General features: G+C 52.5%; 1 protein-coding gene across 1 annotated transcript in view; it reads right to left on the minus strand.

Annotated features, from left to right (window-relative positions):
• SMARCC1 (SWI/SNF related, matrix associated, actin dependent regulator of chromatin subfamily c member 1) overlaps positions 1-18,441 on the minus strand; it is a 69,441-nt gene that overhangs the window by 36,979 nt on the left and 14,021 nt on the right. The window contains exons 6-19 of the mRNA XM_058045665.1: positions 17,873-17,942; positions 16,663-16,732; positions 15,376-15,451; positions 12,763-12,888; positions 12,291-12,409; positions 11,632-11,756; positions 10,918-10,977; positions 10,262-10,299; positions 8,868-8,989; positions 7,866-7,937; positions 4,245-4,358; positions 3,364-3,517; positions 2,698-2,811; positions 937-996 (exon numbers count right to left, since the gene is read on the minus strand). Coding sequence (XP_057901648.1) covers positions 937-996; positions 2,698-2,811; positions 3,364-3,517; positions 4,245-4,358; positions 7,866-7,937; positions 8,868-8,989; positions 10,262-10,299; positions 10,918-10,977; positions 11,632-11,756; positions 12,291-12,409; positions 12,763-12,888; positions 15,376-15,451; positions 16,663-16,732; positions 17,873-17,942 — 1,320 coding nt within the window. The remainder of the gene's footprint in view (positions 1-936; positions 997-2,697; positions 2,812-3,363; positions 3,518-4,244; positions 4,359-7,865; positions 7,938-8,867; positions 8,990-10,261; positions 10,300-10,917; positions 10,978-11,631; positions 11,757-12,290; positions 12,410-12,762; positions 12,889-15,375; positions 15,452-16,662; positions 16,733-17,872; positions 17,943-18,441) is intronic.

Below are 18,441 nucleotides of genomic sequence, written 5' to 3' on the forward strand. Positions count from 1 at the left end.
CTCTGCAAATAAGACCCAACAAAAACAGAGCCCCAAACTAGAATTCTCAGAACTCTGAATTACCTTAAAAGAAAGAAATCAGCCATGCAGCCTCTACATCAGGAAAATGTTCCTGTGAAAGCAAAGCTGGGGAGAAGATATTTTCTTTGCAGAAGTGGCAGCACTTTAAATTATTTCAGGCCACTGAGATTGTTCTTGTGCTGAAGCAGAGAGAAACTGTCCTGATGTGAGAGCCCAGAACCCTCTGCAGCTCCTCGGAGGGTTCCAGCCCCACTGCAGTTCCAGAGATCCACCCATCCCCATGTGCTCCAGAGCTTCCCTGGAAGCCACCTGGGGACACCAGCCTGCACCATAAGGCACCTCATGGAGTCATCTCAGGATTTTTTTTTGGTAGACTTCCAGAAAAAGCTCAAAGAACACCCCAAGTTGGGCTACAGGAAAACAAGGAGGAGACAGATGGGATGAAGGAGCTACCGAAGAACTTCCCTTCTCTGTGGCCTCAACTGTTTCCCAACCACTTCAGCTTCCAAAACGAGCTGTTTCCCTGAGCTACGGCATAGCTTGGAAATCAAAACTCCCAAGTATTTATCTGAGGGCCAGGCAAACCTTTACCTGAATTATTTACCACTATTTGAATTAGTGACATCAATTCACACTGTCAGTGAGTCCTGCTGAATGAAAGCACCTCTCTGCACTGCAAAACCTGTTCTTGACTTATACAAAATTTTTGAATGCTTCAGTCTGGCTTGCAGGTCCACGTTTGAAGCAAACCTCAGAACATAGGCAGCCCCTCTCTCACAGAGATGATCCTGCCATCTCTTTTTGGTAGCAACACTCTTGTAGCCACAATGGCAGTCATTCTTTAACTCCAAAAAATGCACATGTGGATTTTTAAAGCCTGATCTAACCCCTCCTGGCTGGGCCTCATGAACTCACCTCCAACAGCAGCAGTGTCTCCTGCTCTGTCCATTCTCTGCCAGCACTTGCACCTTTGCTCTACAAAAGACAGGAGGGAAAAAAAAGCAGGTGAAACACAGGATCTCTTTCACAAAACCTTATAGAAGAAAACACTGAGGAGGAAAGGGGAAGAAGCTGTGATTTGATCCACCCAAACCTCCCCCTCCAGCTGCTCACCCCATTCAGGGGTCCATGATTTACTCCTCAGGGAAGGCACAGCTGGGTTTACACACCCCAACTTCACTACACCTTCTGAGCTAAAGCAAAGGGATCTGCACCCTCCTCTCCCAGTGATCTGTGCCTGCACACACGGCACAGAGGGTTTTCCTGAATAATAAACCCCTCTGAGAGCTGGAGGCAGAGTGGGCTGGGCACAATGTGGGCTGGTCCAAAATAAGTGAATTTATCTCCAAGTTCATCAGTAACTCAGTAGAGAAATAACAACTCTGTACAGGGGGGTGAGCTATGTGAGAAGGGAGAGTAACTCCAGCAGGATCATCTGCTCCAAGGGCTGCTGCTCCCAAATCTGCAGCTCCTAATAAACTGCTCAGCTTGGATAAAAGTTCTAAACTCATGGTGCAGCCTCCCCTCCCGTGACACCCTGACCCAGCACAAAAGCAGCTCGGGACCTGCTCCCAAGGAACACCAGCACCACTGGATGGCTCTGTGCTAGACTGAGAGGAAGAGGCTATTTAGGATAATAAATGTTATCTCCAGATGCATTTCAAACAGCTCATTAACCTACACAGAACATTAATCAATGTGAGTCACCCAACTGCTGCTCTCCACAAAGCCCCAGCACACAGAAACCAAACAGGGCAATCAGCCAACAAACCTGCTCCAGTTCACAGCCCCTGTAAACAGAGCCAGAGCCCACAACCACCAACAGATTTATCAATTTGGAGAGCATTTATACCTCCCCTAACATGTGAGACAGTCAATCCATGAAATGTGAGATGGACCAACCTTACAAAAAATACCTCGAGAACTGGTTTGGGTTTGTGGGGTTTCTAAAGGATGGTGTGAAGTGGTAAACAGCGTTTAAATAGTTATTTTTTTAGGTTTAAACAGTGATCTCTGAGGACAATGAACCAATGGCATGGAATTAGCCTGATGCCACCCATGAGGGGCATTGCCCAGCTCTGGAGAGTTCCAGTTCCCACTGGAGGCTGTGCTGAGGCATTCCCACAGCATCTCCAGGGACATTCCCACCCTGGCATTCCCACAGCACCTCCAGGGACACACAGGGAGCAGGGAAAAGCAGGAGGCTGTGAAATCAACACCCCACTGCAATGATGTCCCCCAAGTTTCATTATCCTGTGTGACACCCTGCAATGACAGTGCCCAAACACCCCCTGCAACTCCCCCAGGACACCCAAGCAGTGGGCACTGGGGTTCCTGAGTGTCATCCTGGGAACCAGGAGAGGCAGAGATCCTGCTGGAAGCTCTCTGTGTCCCAAATCCTTGGGTGGCTTGCTGCTGCTGAGCCATTCCAGCAGGACATGCAGGGACACAGTGAGCTTGGCATCTGAGGCTGGCAGTGTGCACTGCTCTGGGATGCTGTCCATGGCTTTATTCCCATGAAATCAGAATCCAGCACAACCTCCCACCACAGTGTCCTGCACAGGGACGGGAGACATCCAAACCAGGAGTGGAGGAGCAACACAAGTCACCTCAGGGACAGAGTGGGGGACACCTGAGGGACAACAAAGCTCACGGGGAGCTGGAGGGGACACTTGCCTTGGCCAGAGTCTTTTTGGAGTAGATGTCAGTGCGAAGGCCAAAGTTCTGCAGGTCAGTTGGCTTCTCCTTGTTTTTCTCAGGGAAGCTCAGCATCTGCTGGGCAGCTGGAACCTGGGAACAAACATTACAGGGGAGAAGGGCAGCAACTGAAAGCTATCCAGGGTTTCCAGACCAATACCCCACAGAACATGGACTGGCAGAGAAGCTGAACACAAGCCCAAGACACTGAAACAATGTCTGAGCAATGTGGGAGTGGTTCTGCACAGAACTGCCCCAGATGCTGGGCCCAGCTGGCAGCAAGGGGACATTTCCCCAGATGTCCAGCAAAGGTACATTGTCCCCAGCTGGGCAGATAGGAAGGGGACATTTCCCCAGCTGCTCAGACAGGAAGGGGGACACTTCCCAGCTGTCAGACAAGGGACATTTCCCAGGTATTCAGCAAGGGGACACTTCCCAGCTGTCAGACAAGGGACATTTCCTAGCTGCTTGAGCAGCAAGAGACATTCCTCAGCTGTCAGACAAGGAACGCTCCCCAGCTGCCCAGCAAAGGGACACTTCCCCCAGCTGGGCAGGAAGGGGGACAGTCCCCAGCTGTCAGGGGACATTTCCCAGTGGGGCACAGCCCTGCTGCCAGGGCAGCCCCAGCCCCAGCCCCAGGCTCACCTGCGGGGTGCGGATGTGCAGCGGCATCAGCCCCGAGGGGGTGTCGGCCAGCACGTTGAAGTGGGGGGTCGGGGGGGGCCCCATGGCCATGGGGCGGCTCTCGGGGTCCACCTGGTAGTTGATGAGCCCCCACTGCTCCAGGAAGGCGTGGACCCTGAGAGAAACAGCACAGATCCAGCCTTTGCCGCCAAAGGTTTGCTCGTGCTTTGTGTGGGAGGGAACCAAGGATGGAGCTGATATTGCTGGATCAAATCAAGACCCAGGAGCTCCTCTAGTCCTTCCTTAATCCCAAAGAGCAAAACAAATCCCAGAGCAGGAGCTCTGTGCACACCTAAGTGTGTGCAGTGTGAAAGATAAACCAAAGCCTGACTGTGTCCAGTTCTGTGCAACAAAGAAAGACCCTGAGGGGCTGGGGTGTGTCCAGGGAATGGAGCTGGGAAGGGGCTGGAGAATCCCTGAGGAGCTGGGCAGGGGCTGAGCCTGGAGAAGAGGAGGCTCAGGGGGCCCTTGTGGCTCTGCACAGCTCCTGCCAGGAGGGCACAGCTGGGGGGATTTGGGATCTTATCCCAGGGCACAGGGACAGGAGGAGAGGGAACGGCCTCAGGCTGGGCCAGGGCAGCAGCTTGGACAGCAGCAGGAATTTCCCCATGGAAAGGGTGCTCAGGGTTAGGGCTGCCCAGGGAGGTGACCTAGAAGTGCCCAAGGAAGGCCTGCATGTGGCACTCAGGGCAGTGCTGGGCACAGGGCATGGGCTGGCCTCAATCTTTGGAGAACTTTTCCACCCTCAGTTATTCCACAATGCTGCTGATGCCTGGAAATGCCCAGAAGCTGCAGGCCCCAAAGACCCAGACCCCAAAGGTTCCCAGAGGGCAGGCTGTCACCTCATGACAGCACAGACGTCCCCGGTGAGGTTCCTCCTGCAGGCAGTGCTGGTCAGGTACTCCTGCGGGTTCAGCCGGTACGTGTCGATCATGAAGTTCCTGTAGGCCAGGTATCTGCAACACAACAGCCACAGCTGTGTCCCCCAGCTCCTCCACAGCTCAGGGCAGCCATTTCCACACTCACACCCTCAAACACCCATCTCTGACCAGGAAACACCAGCAGATCTCTTTCATTGGTACAATTTCAGAATCAACACCAAAACCAATGGTAAAGTGGAATTCACACTCTCACACTCTTCCAGACTGCTTCACTCAGGATTTTCCCCTGTGTTTGGATCAGCAGCACATGGAAACATGCTGAAATTGTAAATCACACAATTATCTGTTGCAGCTTGGTCACTGAGCAAATATCCCCACAACAGAATAGAAGCTGCAGGATGAAAATAAAGGTGTCTGGTCTTCACACAGGAACAGGATAAATAATCCTGCTGCATCCCTGTGTGAAGGAAAAAAGCTGCACAGAAAAGCAGAAGTGGATGGAACACTGCTGTGGCTGCATGTGGAGTTTTTAATGGATGAAGGGATGAGGTAGAAAAGGCTGGAGAACAGCAACATGGAGAAGAAAAAACCTTTGAAAAGCAGAGGACAAGAGCCCAGAGCCAGCACAGCTGGGAACGGCTGGAGCAGAAACAATCCCTCAGAGGTTCCCCCATTTCAGTAAGATTCTGGAATATACTGATGCCTCCTAGTATAAATTATCCTGAATAACCTGCCATAAAATTATTGATAGCCTTGCTCTTTAGAGGGAACAAACCCCATCTGCCACAGACAGGCTGGCACCATCCAGGCTGGATGGGGCTTGGAGCAACCTGGACTATGGAAGGTGCCCCTGCCCATGGCAGGCAGGTGCAGTGAGATGGGCTTTAAGGTCCTTTTGTACCCAAATTATTGCAGGGTTCTGTTTAGTGAGTATCCAATGCAAAGCTGTGTTTAAAACAGTGGTTTTAAAGCAGATTTCTGCCTTTGGAAAATTCCAGGGGGGAATGTTTCACATGCAGTGTGTGAAGCAGCTGGGAACCAAAAATATAAATCATCCAGGCAAGGCCTGAGCAGGCAGATGCTGCAAGCACATGTCCCTGCCAAAATCCCACATCTTCCTCCTGACCAGATCATATGTGCAACTGGCTGGAAGAAAATTGCTGGAGTAGGTGTTTGGCTCCATGTGGGATGCTTGGGAGGCAGGAAACAAAAAGGAGCTTCTTCCACAGAGGAACACTGAGAACATTCCTGAATGCTCTGGGGAGGAGGGGAAGAACCTGCCCAGAACAGGTCTGGGCTGCAGGAATTAATATTGATTAGCAAAGGTCACATCAGGAGGAGGAGAGAGAAGCATGAGACAGAAACATCCCCAGGTTGGTTCTGAAGGGAGATGGTTCTGAGCCAGGAGCCATCAGCTAAACCGTGGCAGCAGTGAGAGCTCCAGCAGGATTTATCTGAATCCCCTTCCAGCCAGGGCCACCCCAGGCACTGCTGTCACAAGGATGAACCTGTGTGAGCTCCTCCAGCACGGTGTTCTGGCCTGAACATTCAGCTGAGGCTCCATTCAGGGGGATGTTCCTCTTTTATCCCAAAAGAAAACACATCCAGGACCATGTGCTGCTCCTACAACCCCACAATGGCCCCACAACCAGACCTCCAGGGTGACAGGAGGACTGGCAGGAGTGCCCAGGCTGCTGCCATGGCAGGCAGAGAGCAGGGGCAGCCCAGGGAGGAGCAGCAGGGGCACTGACTGGTGATGCCAGCTGCAGGAGGGCACCTGGGCCTGCAGTGACAACCAGGAGAGGAACATTCCTTCCCCATTGCAGCTGCCTGCTGCCTCTCACTCTGAGAAACCCCCAAACTGCAAAAGCTGCTGGAACAGAGGCAGTGCTGGATGAGCCTTGGAACAAACCCATTTTGGAATGGCAGGAGTGGAACAAGAGGATCTTCACAGCCCCTTGTCCCCAAGCCCTGCTGGGGCTCTGGGCTCCAGCTGTGCTTCCCCTGCACTCCCACATGCAGAGAAGCTGGGAGGGCAGAGCAAGGACTGGGAATCCTTGGGGGTGCCAGGAGCCTCAGGGGTGTCTGAGCCAAGCTCCTGCTCAAACCAGGAATTGTCACCAGGTTCCTTAGGGCTTTGTCCAGGCAGGCTCCAAGGAGCAGCAATCCCAACTTCCCAGTGCCTTGCCTTGTTCAGAGCTCAGAACTCCCCTTGTCTCCAGCCAGAAGCTGCTGTTCCATGCCAGCCTGAGCTGTTTCTGCCCTGGCACAGGCCCAGGGACAGCCTGGCTGCACCCCAGGGACCTCCTGGGGCAGAGCACAAACACCACCAGGGCCCCAGCAGAAAGGACAGACCCCAATTCCTGTTTCCTTATCAGACCCAAAGCAGCACAGACCAACAGCCACACCTGAGGTGGGAGATTCCAGCACAAGGACAACTCTGCAGGGACTGCAACCTCTGCAGGGCTGGAGCCAGGCTAGGAGAGCTGGGAATGTTCCCCTGGAGAGGAGAAGCTCCAGGGAGAGCTCAGAGGCCCTGGCAGGGCCTGAAGGGGCTCCAGGAGAGCTGGAGAGGGACTGGGGACGGAGGGACAGGACACAGGGAATGGCTCCCAGTGCCAGAGGGCAGGGATGGATGGGAGATTGGGAATTGGGAATTCCTGGCTGGGATGGAATTCCAGCAGCTGTGGCTGCCCCTGGATCCCTGGCAGTGCCCAGGCCAGGCTGGACAGGGTTTGGATCACCCTGGGACAGTGGGAGGTGTCCCTGCCATGGCAGGGTGGCACTGGGTGTTTTTTAAAGTCCCTTCCAGCCCAAACCATCCTGGAATCCCATGGAATGCTGTGTATGAGCAATGAAGGGCCCAGGTGACATCAGGACAATGAGGGGATACCTCAAACACTTCCTGTAGTCCTTGATTGAAAAATCACCTTCTAAAATGCCCAAAAGCTGCTTTGGAGCCAAGGCGAGATCTGACACCAGGACAAAGTGACCCTAGCCAGGCCAGTCCCACTGCCCACACTGGCCAGCACACACTGATGTCCAAATCCAGGATTTTTTGGTGTGAAATCTCAGGTTTAGGATCATTTTAATAGAAACAAGCATATTGTTCAAAAGCCTTTGAACATCTTTCCTTTATCCATGGCCTTTCAAGATCACTCTGAACAACCAAACTCAAACCAGAGAATTCCCTCCACAGCCTGAGACAGGATCTACAACACACAGAAATGCAGAAACAGAGCATGGCATGAGGAGAGAGGGAGGAATAAGCAGGATTGTTCCACTTTTACCCTTTCATGACATTTTAACATGACTTTGGAAGTGATCACATCTTGTACCACACAGACCTGAAGAATTTGTTCCAGTATTACCAGGGGGAAAGTAGTTTTATTTTACCTGGATAACCAGTGGTAAATACCACTTTGATGTTTAAACTTTTATCTCTACCACCACAATGAACAAACACTGTCAGTGGCTCTGTCCCTACAGGAAGTATCAGGCTCACACACACCCAGCTGTGGCCACAGGATTTATGGGATGGGAAGCTCCTTTATCATGCCCACATTCCCAGGTTTCACTCACATTTCTGGAGTCTTGGACTTGTTTTTCCCATTGAAGAATTCTGGAAGCGCTCGACGCTCAATGACGTGGATGCTGCAACAGAAGTTCAGTGTCAGACCCTGAAACAGCCTTGACTCCAAGGATTCCAGGCTGCCACAAGTGCCCTCCCTCTAGAATCCCTGACTTCTCCTCAAACTCAGCTTCTAAAGCAAAATAAAAAGGATTTCAGTAGTAGAGATAAACACAGAATGGTCAGACAAGGACTAGAGAAGAGAGAAAGGAATAAAGGTGAGAATTGGAGGAAAATCAACATATGCAAAACCTGTCTGAAATCCTCTTCCTCATTCCCAGCCCCTGAGAAGGGCCAGAAAGATTTCAGCGCAAAGTATGGGAACCAGACCTAAACAAGAGTCACTTCCCTCAGCTCCCAGGCTGATTGGTGAGAAAACAGAACCAAGTGAAGCCTGCCCGTGGAATCCTCTGAATGCTTCCCCCTCAGGGGAATCCCAGGGCCTTGCCTTGGAACAATTTCCCACAGAGTTTTCCCCACCTAGGCTGAAGGAGAAGACTTCCCCATGGAGTCTTGCACACCACCATGAACCACTCCAGTTCCTTTCCCCATATGTCCCAAATTCTGGTGGTTTCTCCTTTCCCTGTCCCCTCACTGGCTGCGGCACCCCTGGTTGCCAGCCCTGCCTTCCCTGTAGGGCAATGCCACCCCCATGTGTGCCCATACTGAACCCTTTGTGCCACCCCTGTGCCCTCCCACACCTAACCTTGTGCACAGCACATGGCCAGCTCTTTTGTCCCTGATTTCCCTTGGCTGTGCTGAAATAAACCCTGCTGGAACTGGCCCTACAAAAGGCCCTGCTGCCTCTCCTCACTGAGCTGGCCACGGTGAGTGTGGTTGACTGCTTTCCCTGAATGCCTCCCCAGCAGCCTTTCCACAGGAGATCTCACTGGGGAACAGGATCCAGACACCAGCCACCATCCCATGGACCCCCCTGGCCCAGGGCCCCTCACCAGTTGTAGTCGAACCAGGAGGCGTAGCTGGGGATGATGATGTGGTTGGTCTGCTCGGTGACATTGTCCTCTCCTGTGTCCAGGGAGCGGCTCTGGTCACCCTTGTTGGGGTCCTCGTCCTCCTGGGGCACAGGGGACACAGTAGGATGAGGGACAGGGGTCCCTGAGCCGACAGACACTCTGTGACACCCCCATGAGCAGGGACAGCAGCACAGGGGTCCCACAGACATTCTCTGACACCCCCATGAGCAGGGACAGCAGCACAGGGGTCCCACAGACACTCTGTGACACCCCCATGAGCAGGGACAGCAGCACAGGGGTCCCACAGACACTCTGTGACACCCCCATGAGCAGGGACAGCAGCACAGGGTCCCCCAGCTCACATTCTCTGAGACCCCCATGAGCAGGGACAGCAGCACAGGGTCCCCCAGCCCACATTCTGTGACACCCCCACGAGGAGCAGGGACAGCTTTGGGCCCCCTCCACTGACCCTCCTGTGAACAGCTGTTGTTCTGCAACTCAAGTTCCAACTGCTGAGCCCCAGTGATGATGAGGAGGGCACAGAGGAGGCAGCAAAACAGGGTCAGGACGTGACAAGAACTGTACAAAACACCTCAGGTGTTGATTGAGTGGCATTAAAAATAGCCAAGTGCCACAGGCAGAGCCTGAGGAGTCACTGGTATCAATAATGGATCGTTATCTGTGATCAGATCTTTATCTGAGCTCCCCCAAAGACAACAAGGTATCACTCTGAACACATTCAGGGATCTGACATCTGTTAAAAATAGTGCCTGGCATGCCACAAATGCAATTCAATACAGAAACTACCCCTGCAGCTCTACTGAAATGATCTGGGAACCAAGGCAGGGTTTAGATTTAGTGCTAAAACCAAAAAACAAAGCAAAACCTCTCTCTGAAAAATGCTTCTTGGAAAATACTCAGCATCTGTCTCCTCATTCTCCTTTCTGATACACCAGATTTAAAAATACCAAGTCATCCACAGAACCTGGAGAGCTCTATAATAACAAACCCTCCATCCTGTCAGTCACTGATTTGATCTTAATCTCATAGACCATTGGAAAATGAGTTCAGGTGAAGTTACTGAAGGTCAGACTAAGGTATTGACAGGACACAGGGAACGACTTCAAAGAGAAAGAGGGCAGGGTTGGATACTGGAGGAATTGTTCCTGGTGAGGGGCCAGGATGGAAATCCCAGAGCAGCTGTGGCTGTCCCTGGTCCCTGGCAGTGTCCCAGGCCAGGCTGGACAGGGGAAGGTGTCCCTGCCATGGCAGGGCTGGCACTGGGTGCTTTCCAAGGTCCCTTCCAGCCCAAACCATCTGGGACTGTACAATCTCAGTTGTTATCAAATTCAGGAAGCAGCAGGTGCTGTTACCTTTCCTCCAGTCGCCACTGTCTCCTCATCCTGCTCATCTGAAAGGTAAAAACATTGATAATTACACCAATAACCTCATTTAAATGCTCAGGAGCCTTTCCAGCAACACAACTGTTTAACTGGAAAGGACATTTAATTTCTTTGGGAAGGAAAGGGAAGGGAGGAGGGAAACAAAGGGGATCCCACATCACTAAAGCAATTACACCTTTACCTATCCCAGACCAGGGAACAGGTAAGAATACAGGAAGAATAATTAGAATTTCTTAACACTTCAGAATCCACAATTAATTACTTCCTTTCCCAGTGTCTTAGATGACTTTTGCTTAATAAGATATGGGATACAAGTTTGTATCTCATGTCAAGGCTCAGCAAAGCTCAGGGAACCTGTGATTTACCCTGATTCCCTGTAAAAAAAAAATAATTCTGCTAGAAAAGAGCTTGTATGTCATGTTAAAAAAATAAAAGTAACAGTAGCCTATGAGGGAACAGCCTTGCAGTGAAGAGCTGGTACACTGGAACATGCATTTGTATGAAATATGAATTAATTCAACAAAACAGCAGAAGTAGAGATTGCTTTTTAAATGAAGAGATTTAGAAAGATTTAAGATCTATGCTAAAATATTGGCTGGAAGCAGGATTGAGGGTGAGGGCTTTACCCAGGTCTGCCACGGTTCCTCCTTTGACGGGCGTGTTCTCACTGTCCTTCTTTGGGTTCACTGCAAGAACAGAGGGGTGAGAGAGCAGCAGAGCAGCAGAGCTGCAGCCTGGCCCTGCTCCTGGGCCCTGCCTGCAGTTCAGGAGGTCACAGCAGCACAAGGGCCTGTTTGTCCCATTGCCCTGCACTCCCAGCTCCTCACAGCCCTGCCCGACACACAGCAGGGCTCCAGTGCACATCCAAGCATCACCCAAACAGAGAGACTCCCAAATTATTGCTGCCAGGGATGCTGAAGGAATTCTTTTTCCCAGAATTATTACTGCCCACACCAACACTGCCCTGAAAAGGACTAAAAGCACTTGACACTAGCACATTTTCCACTCATTTAACATCCTTCTTCTGGGGGCTTGGCAGGGAAATACTTTGCTCCAGAAAACTCCATTTCCCCCAACATGAGCCAGTGAAAGGAAACATTTCAGCAGATCATTGCAGATCTATTTTTAAAAGTGTCTTTTATAAACGTAGTTTTGTATTTTAAAAGGCCAAAAGGAGGTGACACAGCTGCCCTTTTCAGCTGTTACATGCCTGACTAGATAAATTTATGGGCAGAGATCCATGGCCATGGAGTATTCGAAGATTTGACAAAATATAGACACAATTCTAATGCAGTTTCATTTCTAACATTCAAAGAGCCCCAAGTGTTCCCACATTTTACCATTTTTGGGAAGTACCACTTCCTCTATGTTGGGCACTGGGGTGGGATCCTCCATGTCCTTGGTGAGATCCTCCTGCTCATCCTCCTCCTTCTGCCCCCTCCTCTTGCCATAGAGAGCTGCTTGCCTGGAACAGAGCAGACACAGGGGCTGTGCCAGGTGCTCCTGGACAGGGGCTCAAACCCTCCTGAAACCACTCTGGGAACAGGGGCAGAACCAGCCCCATGTTTCCTCACAGACCCCAACTCAGGCTTTACACTTGGGAGGAGGAATTCAGATTATCAGCTCATTCCTGATAAAGTTCCAGTTTTGTCTCAATAGAGCCCCACAGGTCCATAAACAACATCTGAATTTTTAGCTTTGAAGTGCTCTCCTCCATACCCACAAATAATACCCCATAGTTAGTAATTAAGTTTTTAATTACTATTAAAAACTTCCTAATTGCTATTTAAGTAATAGTAATTAGGTTTTTATTTGGGTAAAATATTGGCAGAATAAGGAATTGCACAAACTGCCCAGGAATAATCCCTCAAGCCTATCCAGAAATAATTCCAGAATTCCAGGTCACAGAGCACTCCCCATAAGCATTTCCTGAATTTCTTCTCTCCCTCGTTTCATTTCACCTCAATTTCCAGGCCTCTGGACACTTGCAGACACTCACCCTTTCTTCCCTGTCTTTTTCCTGGACTCCACAGGAGTGGGGGGTGGAGAAGGGGAGTGTTTCCTCTTCCTTGTGCTGGCTGCTGCTTTCCTGTCCCTCCTCTCGGGGCTCCTCACGGGCTGGGAGGGAGCAGAGCTTTGAGTTACCCCCAAATTCTCCCACTGCAGGGCTGGAGGCTGCACCCTTCCTTAACCCACCCCAAAACAGGATGCCACAGCTGCTCCGGGCACCCTGTGCCAGGGCCTGCCCACCCTCCCAGCCAGGAATTCCCAATTCCCAATCTCCCATCCATCCCTGCCCTCGGGCAGTGGGAGCCATTCCCTGTGTCCTGTCCCTCCATCCTTGTCCCCAGTCCCTCTCCAGCTCTCCTGGAGCCCCTCCAGGCCCTGCCAGGGGCTCTGAGCTCTCCCTGATCCCTCCCTTCTCCAGCTCTGTGCATGCAGAGCTAAAGTACACTGCTGTCCCCCCTCACCTCCTCATTCTTCATGGAGATCCTCTGGCGGAAGCTGACGGATTTCCTGTTCTCATCCACCTCATAATCCTCCTCATTCATCCACTCATTGAACACATCCGTGTCCAGAATCCACTTGGCATGAACCTGCACACAGGAGACAGGGACAGGCTGATGCTTTGGGGAGAAACAGCTCCATGGGAGACCTCCCAGGGTTAGGGACATTCCTGGAGCTTCACCAGGCCTGAATGTCCCAATCCCTCTGGTTTCACACACAGTCCTGGAGTGTCCCAACCCCTCTGGTGTCACACACATTCCTGGAGTGTCCCAACCCCTCTGGTTTCACACACACTCCTGCAGTGTCCCAACCCCTCTGGTGTCACACACACTCCTGGCAGTGGCACAGGGCAGCACCACAAAGGATGAACAGGACCCAGACCTCAACAGTCCCAGGACTCAACCATTTTCAGTCCTCCAGGAGTGGGAGGTCAGTTCTGAGAGCTGGGTCAGCAGCTCTGGGTTACCAGTGCTCTTTGCATGCTGAAAACTGCCATCAAAACCTCCTAAATACACACAGCCCCTTGGCAGGTGTGCCACAAACACCAAATGTGAGCAAGAGTTGGCCACTCCCTGGAGGGACAAAGCTAACTGTCAGGATTATAACATCCACCTTCAGAGAGTTTGGTTTACACAGCTGAGAAACCTTCTGGTGCTTTACAGTAATTTATTACTGATTTATTAATACTTCACACAATTCTGACTATTCCTAGTAAGGTTTATACCCCAAAATCCTGTTTTCCAGTGAGTTACAGGTGCTGGAACAGACTGCAAAGTCCTTTCAGCCTGGGCTGCTGAGACTCCAGGAGCACACACAGAACATGGCCAGGGTAACACAGTGAGTGCAGAACAACCAGAGCAGGGCCAAAACAACTGCCCCAGCACAGGGATCCTGGGAAGGAATGAGCCACACTCACTCACCCTCCAGGGCCTGAGGCACACTCACACACCCTCCAGGGCCTGAGGGAGACACACACACCCTCCAGGGCCTGAGCCACACTCACTCACCCTCCAGGGCCTGAGCCACACTCACACACCCTCCAGGGCCTGAGGGAGACACACACACCCTCCAGGGCCTGAGCCACACTCACTCACCCTCCAGGGCCTGAGCCACACTCACACACCCTCCAGGGCCTGAGCCACACTCACACACCCTCCAGGGCCTGAGCCACACACACACCCTCCGGGGCCTGAGGCACACTCACTCACCCTCCAGGGCCTGAGGCACACTCACTCACCCTCCAGGGCCTGAGGCACACTCACTCACCCTCCAGGGCCTGAACCACACTCACACACCTTCCGGGGCCTGAGGCACACTCACTCACCCTCCGGGGCCTGAGGCACACTCACTCACCCTCCGGGGCCTGAGGCACACTCACACACCCTCCAGGGCCTGAGGCACACTCACACACCCTCCAGGGCCTGAGGCACACTCACACACCCTCCGGGGCCTGAGCCACACTCACACACCCTCCAGGGCCTGAGCCACACTCACCCTCCAGGGCCTGAGCCACACACACACACCCTCCAGGGCCTGAGGCACACTCACACACCCTCCAGGGCCTGAAGCACACTCACACACCCTCCGGGGCCTGAGCCACACTCACACACCCTCCAGGGCCTGAGCCACACTCACACACCCTCCAGGGCCTGAGCCACACTCACACACCCTCCAGGGCCTGAGCCACACTCACACACCCTCCAGGGCCTGAGCCACACACACACCCTCCGGGGCCTGAGGCACACTCACTCACCCTCCAGGGCCTGAGGCACACTCACTCACCCTCCAGGGCCTGAGGCACACTCACTCACCCTCCAGGGCCTGAACCACACTCACACACCTTCCGGGGCCTGAGGCACACTCACTCACCCTCCGGGGCCTGAGGCACACTCACTCACCCTCCAGGGCCTGAGGCACACTCACACACCCTCCGGGGCCTGAGCCACACTCACACACCCTCCAGGGCCTGAGCCACACTCACCCTCCAGGGCCTGAGCCACACACACACACCCTCCAGGGCCTGAGGCACACTCACACACCCTCCAGGGCCTGAAGCACACTCACACACCCTCCAGGGCCTGAGGCACACTCACACACCCTCCAGGGCCTGAGGCACACTCACACACCCTCCAGGGCCTGAGCCACACTCACACACCCTCCAGGGCCCGAGCCACACTCACACACCCTCCAGGGCCTGAGGCACACTCACACAACCCTCCAGGGCCTGAGGCACACTCACACACCCTCCAGGGCCTGAGGCACACTCACACACCCTCCAGGGCCTGAGCCACACTCACACACCCTCCAGGGCCTGAGGCACACTCACACAACCCTCCAGGGCCTGAGGCACACTCACACACCCTCCAGGGCCTGAGGCACACTCACACACCCTCCGGGGCCTGAGGCACACTCACTCACCCTCCAGGGCCTGAGCCACACTCACACACCCTCCAGGGCCTGAGGCACACTCACACACCCTCCAGGGCCTGAGGCACACTCACCCTCCAGGGCCTGAGGCACACTCACCTTCCAGGGCCTGAGGCACACTCACCTTCCAGGGCCTGAGGCACACTCACCTTCCAGGGTTTCTCAGGGATGGGAGCATCCTCGATTTCCGCCTCGATCTCGCTGGCATGGACCCAGGTGTCGTAGCTGGGGAGGGTCAGGAGAGAGCAGCTCAGGCACCAGGAATGGTTTTCCAGCAGCCCTGGCACGTGCAGCCCTCATTCCCACAGGGAACAATCCTGCTTTGTGCCACAGCACCAGGCACAGGGCACAGGGAGGGCCCCGGGGCATCCAATGCACGTTAAAAGTTAAAATCCTCTCAGTGAACCACTCCAGCTCCAAGTGCAAGTCCGGAGGGATGCAGGGGGTAAAGGCAGCTCTGAGTCACCCAACCAAACCCTGCCATTAACTTAATCCACTTCTCCCTGTTCTTGTGATTTCAAAGCAAGAGCTGTTGGATTCCTGGAAGGGAGGAAGCTGCACCCTGCCCTAGAAACCTCTCGTTATTTATATTCACTCTTCCACATTATTCCCTCAAAAGTCTATTTATTAACAGACTGCAGTGAGGAACAGCAAAAGCCACAGTCCTTTGTAACCAACACCAGGTGCTGAGGAACAGGAAGGAGTCAGGTGCAAGGAAAGATGTGCACAAAGCATTCCTGGCTTTACACTGTTTTGTGTGTACCTGGTTTAAAAACACCAATACAAGCCTGACTACTGATAGAAATATAGAAATATTGAAAGGCTCTTCATCTGTATGAATAAAAACTTTCAGTGTGATTACTGTTTGCTGTCCTCCATTGAAAGCCCCATGTGAGACAGATCCTAGGAATTTGGTGTGTGAATAGATTTCAGTGGCCTGAAAAAGTTAATTAAATAGAAGTCAATACTGGGTTATCAATGCTTTGATTGATCTTCCATAGCCTGGGCTTAGAAACCAGTTATTGCAAATACAGTGAAGTTTCTATCAGCACACACATTGAATTTCAACATGTTCCAAGAGCACAGGGCAGGCTCCTCAAAGGATGCTTTAACAGTCATTTGCACCTGACTGAAGACAACCCTTAAAGTAAATCTCTTTGTCAGAGCACAGCCAGGTTCTCCCTTTAAAAGTTCTCCCTTTAAAATTTAAGGAAAGGCTCATTCCAGCTTTAAAATAATTTTCCAACCAGTTCCTTGTGAATCTTCAGAAGAATTCTTTTGCCAGCCTCACCCACCTGCCAGTGCCACAGATGGGTGTGGATACTGCAGTTTTACATCAATGGTTAATTCCTTTCAAGCTTTGCACATTGGGATAAAGACTTTTCCATCAACAAACAGTTAAAACTCAGGGTCTGCTTCCCCCCAGCCATCTTTACCTGTCTGGAAAAAAGCCCCAATGTACCAGCACCTGCTTGTCCTTTTTCATCACAGGTCTCAACCACTCATCTGCAAAGGGAACGAGATCCAGGTCAGATGTGGAGGGAGAAGCTCAATAATTCACTTTCCACAGTGAGTCAGAGGGAAGTTACTGCAAAACCTTCTGCTAAAGGGGGTCTGGGAAGGGACCTTAAAGCTCATCCCAACCCCCCCTGCCATGGCAGGGACACCTCCCACTGTCCCAGAGACACCTCCCACTGTCCCAGGTGCTCCAAGCCCTGTCCAGCCTGGCCTTGGGCACTGCCAGGGATCCAGGGGCAGCCACAGCTGCTCTGGGCACCTGTGCCAGGGCCTGCCCACCCTCTAGCCAGGGAACAATTCCCAATTCCCAACACCCCATCCATCTCTGCAGCTCTCAAGTACCAAACCCTGCAACCCAAACCCTGAGCACAGAGCCCAGAGAAGCACCACAGGAGAAACCCCAAGGATGTGAACCTGCATCTCCAATGCCTGCTGGAATTTTGGGCTGTGGGACCTGGGGCTCAGAGCCTGAGACACACAGAAGGCTGAGCCTGCTGCTGCCACAGGGACAGACACAAACCATCCCTGATCCCTGCAAACTGCAGGGAGCACTTCCATCTAGTGGCCAGCACAGGCCAGGGAATGTGGGGAAGGGATTTCTTTATGTCTGTACAACTTGGGCTTGAGGACAATGACCTCCCAGGTAATTAAATTTATTTAAGATGAAAAGGGAAGAAATAGTTTTGGCTATTTGCAGAAAGAGGCAGCAGTGAAGTTGCTCTTTTTGGACCTTGCACTTGATGCAGGCAGAGTGAACTGTAACACAGCCAAGGCTCATGGAGGAGCTCTCCTTGCCCCCCACACACAAGGGTTGTACCAGCATTCCCTACAGAATCCCTGGAGGGCCAGGAGCTCAGAATCAGGGAACTGCTGAGGCTGGAAAAGCCCTCCAAGATCAGAGTGCAGCCATTTTCAGCACTGCCCTGTGTCCCCAAGTGCCACAGAGCTCTGAAATTCCTCCAAGGCTGGGAGGAACTCCCCCAATATCCAGCCTAAAGCTCCCCAGGCACATTATCCACAATGCAGCAATGTCCCTCAGGAGCAGGCTGGGACCAGTCCTGGTGAACACTTCCACACTTCTCATGGCACTCATTACAAGAGCATTCCCACTGAACAGCTGAACCTCACCATCATCCACTGAGGTAGGACTTGGATACACGTGGTGGGTGGCCTTGGATTTTTCTTCAGTGACTGTTCCCTGTGGGAAACACAGGAGAAACTGCATGAGAAACCCCTCAGCACATCACCCCAAAAGGCAGATGGTGCTCAAAACTTACATCCCATCAACGTGTAAGGGATTGATTCAACAGCACAACGAGCTGCAGACCCCATCCCTGGATGGCAGCAGCAGGAACAGAACAGCACTGTGGGGTGGGATGTGGGACATTCTGGGATCAGGGGCTGAAGGGCAAGAGCTCCCACAGCTCAGGAAAGGACAGGGCAGCTCTGGAGGGAGCTGGAAAATAACAAAAATTGGAGCAGGGAGGACTTGGGACAGCAGGGAGCCACAGGCACTGGGTTGGGGTAGCAGGGAGATGACAGCAAGGGGTTAAAAAATGAAGATAACCAAGATATGAGGAAGCAAAGCCAGTGACAAAATGAGAATTCAGAGGCAGAGCAAAGGAAAGCCCAAAAAGCAGAATTAGAGACAATTTCTGTTTTCATCTCCTCACATCCCTGCAGAGACAAAGCTGCTT

This window comes from Melospiza georgiana, chromosome 1 (assembly GCF_028018845.1).
Source record: "Melospiza georgiana isolate bMelGeo1 chromosome 1, bMelGeo1.pri, whole genome shotgun sequence".
Classification (NCBI taxonomy): Eukaryota; Metazoa; Chordata; class Aves; order Passeriformes; family Passerellidae; genus Melospiza; species Melospiza georgiana.